This window comes from Puntigrus tetrazona, chromosome 12 (assembly GCF_018831695.1).
Source record: "Puntigrus tetrazona isolate hp1 chromosome 12, ASM1883169v1, whole genome shotgun sequence".
NCBI classification, from domain to species: Eukaryota; Metazoa; Chordata; class Actinopteri; order Cypriniformes; family Cyprinidae; genus Puntigrus; species Puntigrus tetrazona.
The window spans coordinates 3,013,288-3,016,417 of record NC_056710.1 but is presented as its reverse complement, the minus strand read 5'-3'; the positions used below and the strand labels follow the sequence as shown (position 1 = coordinate 3,016,417).

The following is a 3,130-nucleotide window of genomic DNA, read 5'->3' as shown; positions in this document are numbered from 1 at the left end:
CACACACACACACACACAAGATTGCATAAGAACTCAAGACTCAATAACTTCCATAACACATTTTTCATTGTTTTCTAGCATGTTAAAACCTGAAAATAAAATAAAATTGCTAGCGATACTGATGTACAAAGCAGTTTATTTCAAATGTTTTTTTGTAAGAGGTCTATAATTCTTATCAAGGCAGATCAGAAAAAGCAATAAAATACTAATCATTTAAAATATATTTACAATTTAAAAGAACTGCTTTTTCATTCGATTAAATTTCAAAATGTAATTTAATCTTGTGATAGAAAAGCTGAATTTTTAGTAGTCATTACTTCAGTCTTCAATGTCACTGATCATTGATTTGGTGCACAAGACACTGTTTTATTATCATCAGTGTTAAAAACATTGTGCTGCTTTGCCTTATTTATTTATTTGAAAGAAACTATTTTTTAAAGATATTTTCAGAATTAAAAGTTTAAAAGAATCGCATCTATTTGAATAGAATAAAAAAAAACATTTTTGTAAATTTGAACAAAAACAAAAAATTGTCACGCTGTGGTTCAGAGAGAAGGAGCGCTAGACGAGCATATAACATAAATAGTCTTTTAATCTTCTACACACGAAATAAACAATATAGTTGCAGGCAGGCAGACAGAACAAAAACCACACATTAAAGACAATCTGAACGGAAACAAACTGGACTTAAATACCAAAATTAATGAGACACACCTGAAGACAATGATACAATTACCTGAAATGATAAGTAGGGCATACAGAGCACGTGGGACAAGAAAACAACAACACAGAGTCCAAAGATGTGACATAAACCTGCTTTACCACAGCTTACGAAAGAAATGGTCAATTTCAGAACTGCAACATTTCTCAGGAAGGTTAAAACTCTACAAAAGCTGCTCAGAAGGGTTTGCAGTATAAATGACTATATCATCTCAATACAATGAGATGACACCATGCGTAACACATTTCCAGAGTTTTTTTTTTCTCCTCCAGCTGTAGCAGTATCACTATAATTAAACTGATTAATTGTTCTGATTTTATCTTCTCAAGATGAACAATCTGACTCATTGAATCTGCAAATAATTGTGCGGTCCTGTTAAATAGCCTTGTCAAGGGTGATAGAAGATGCTTATCTCTACATGAAATCACTCCCCACTAAAACCAGAAGGAGAAGCAGCACAGTGTCATTACGCAAGAGGGAAGAGCAGGCGGCTGTCCTATAAACATCACATGGACTGCATGACATCGGAAGTTGCAGATGGAAGACAGCAGCTGTGAACTGCAAAATCATTTAGAACTGTATTTTGTCAGGGGGATTTTTAACCCCCCAAATAATTCAAATAATTCATGAATACATCATGTTTATGCATTCATTCATTGTCTGTGACAGTTTTAGTGTTGTTGTGTCTAGTCTGCCTTTTCATTAGTGATTGATTGTTGCATGAGCTCTTTTATTGTTTAAAGTGGAGTATTGTTGCGCCTATTGGTCTGGCTTCTAACTCGACTGTACTTTTTTTTATTATGCAAATAGTGATGATTTGTTTTTGGTTTTGTTTTTCTAGACCCTTTTAAAGTCTATATTAAATGTGTGGACAAGAATGTCTGTGATTGTTATAATCTGTCCACAGCCATCTGAACTGAAAACACATTACATAAACTACTTCCATCCTACCAACTGCTGCATATTTATCAAATTTAATTAAAGCTTTTGACAGTATTTTAAATAACAAAGCGGCCATCCAACCCAAACATCACTTTAAAAAAAAAGAAAAAGCATGCATACTACATGCATACATAAGAAGAAGAGCAGATGTAAACCAGACAAATATTTTCATGTTTTTAGACTGGTGCTTATAGAGCCAGGTCAAGCAAAGCAGTAATGGTAGTGTTAGATAAGGGACTTTCATTAACCCCCATATTACCCTATAGAAATGCAGCATATCAGTAGCTCGAACTCACCTCTCTTTGATTCATGAACGCATTTAGGAGGAATAGAGTCATGGAGAGGTGAAGGACATTGTCTCTCTTATAATTTAATTAAATTGTTTTACTTTATTTCAGAGAAGAGACAGCAAGTTGTGAATGCATTTTAGATTCTAAGCTACATAAAACTATAGGCAATACTAAAATAATAATCATTTTAAAATAAACTGTCTGAAATGTCATTAAAAAATAAGCAGGTCCTTCTGAGCCACACCATTTTCCAAATATTTAATTCCATTAATTGTGATTTATTTCTCTTCGTTTTTATTTAGTTCCTGTTCTTTAAATCTTTACAGTCATGGTAATAAATCTTTGCTCACTCTTCGAGAGCAATTAAAAATAAAGTGAAATAATAGTATCTATGTGTGTACACTGTTACAAGTTATTCAATTGGTTGAAAAGCTCCATATGATATGCCTAAATGGTTGGTTCCGGCGAGAGTATTTTTTTAATTGTTTAATGCTCCTTTCACACTGTTTACGCAGGTTGTGAAATGTACCATTCACAGCTTTTTGTTGGTGTTGTTTAAAGCATATCTAGCCCTCCAGATTGTTTAAAAACTAAAATAATAAATCAAATCATCCAGCACATGACAGTGAACACAGTGGCAATTTCTCAAACACATTCTGAACATCAGGCATCAATAATTCTGAGCATACAGTATGTTAATTGGCTAAATTGCATTCCTCCACATTCTGTTGTCATATCTGTTTTTTTAATATATTGTGCACTTTAAATAACATATGTAACTTTTGTGTCTTTTATTACTTTTCTTCTCAATCCAGAACATTTCAAGACCTTTCCAAGCAGACAGAGCTGAGCTACGGAACGGTGAGAGACTCTGCTGTGTTCCAGTATTTCAGGGTGAAGGGCACGAACCCCTTGGAGCAAGACAGCACTTTCGCCGAGCTGTGGAGAACTATCAATAAAAATCAGGGACAGGACAACTCTGTGACCTCTCCTGCTGAAGGCATCCGCAAGGTATCAGACACAGAGTACTGTTACTTACAGATGAGGTGGAAGGGAGATCAAGAGTCCGCATGTGTGGCCTAATCCAAACTTTATGATGCCAAGGACCCCTAAATATCAAAGCAGCTGTTTATTTTTACAGGAAATATAAATGCATTTATAATGTATAATATATATA

The 3,130-nt window shown here is 34.2% G+C and overlaps 1 protein-coding gene across 3 annotated transcripts in view; it reads left to right on the top strand.

Moving 5' to 3' along the window:
• Window positions 1-3,130, top strand: part of LOC122355866 (glutamate receptor ionotropic, delta-1-like) — a 78,925-nt gene that overhangs the window by 66,936 nt on the left and 8,859 nt on the right. For all 3 annotated transcript variants that reach the window (XM_043254449.1, XM_043254446.1, XM_043254447.1), the window contains one exon: window positions 2,769-2,964. In XM_043254449.1, coding sequence (XP_043110384.1) covers window positions 2,769-2,964 — 196 coding nt within the window. The remainder of the gene's footprint in view (window positions 1-2,768; window positions 2,965-3,130) is intronic.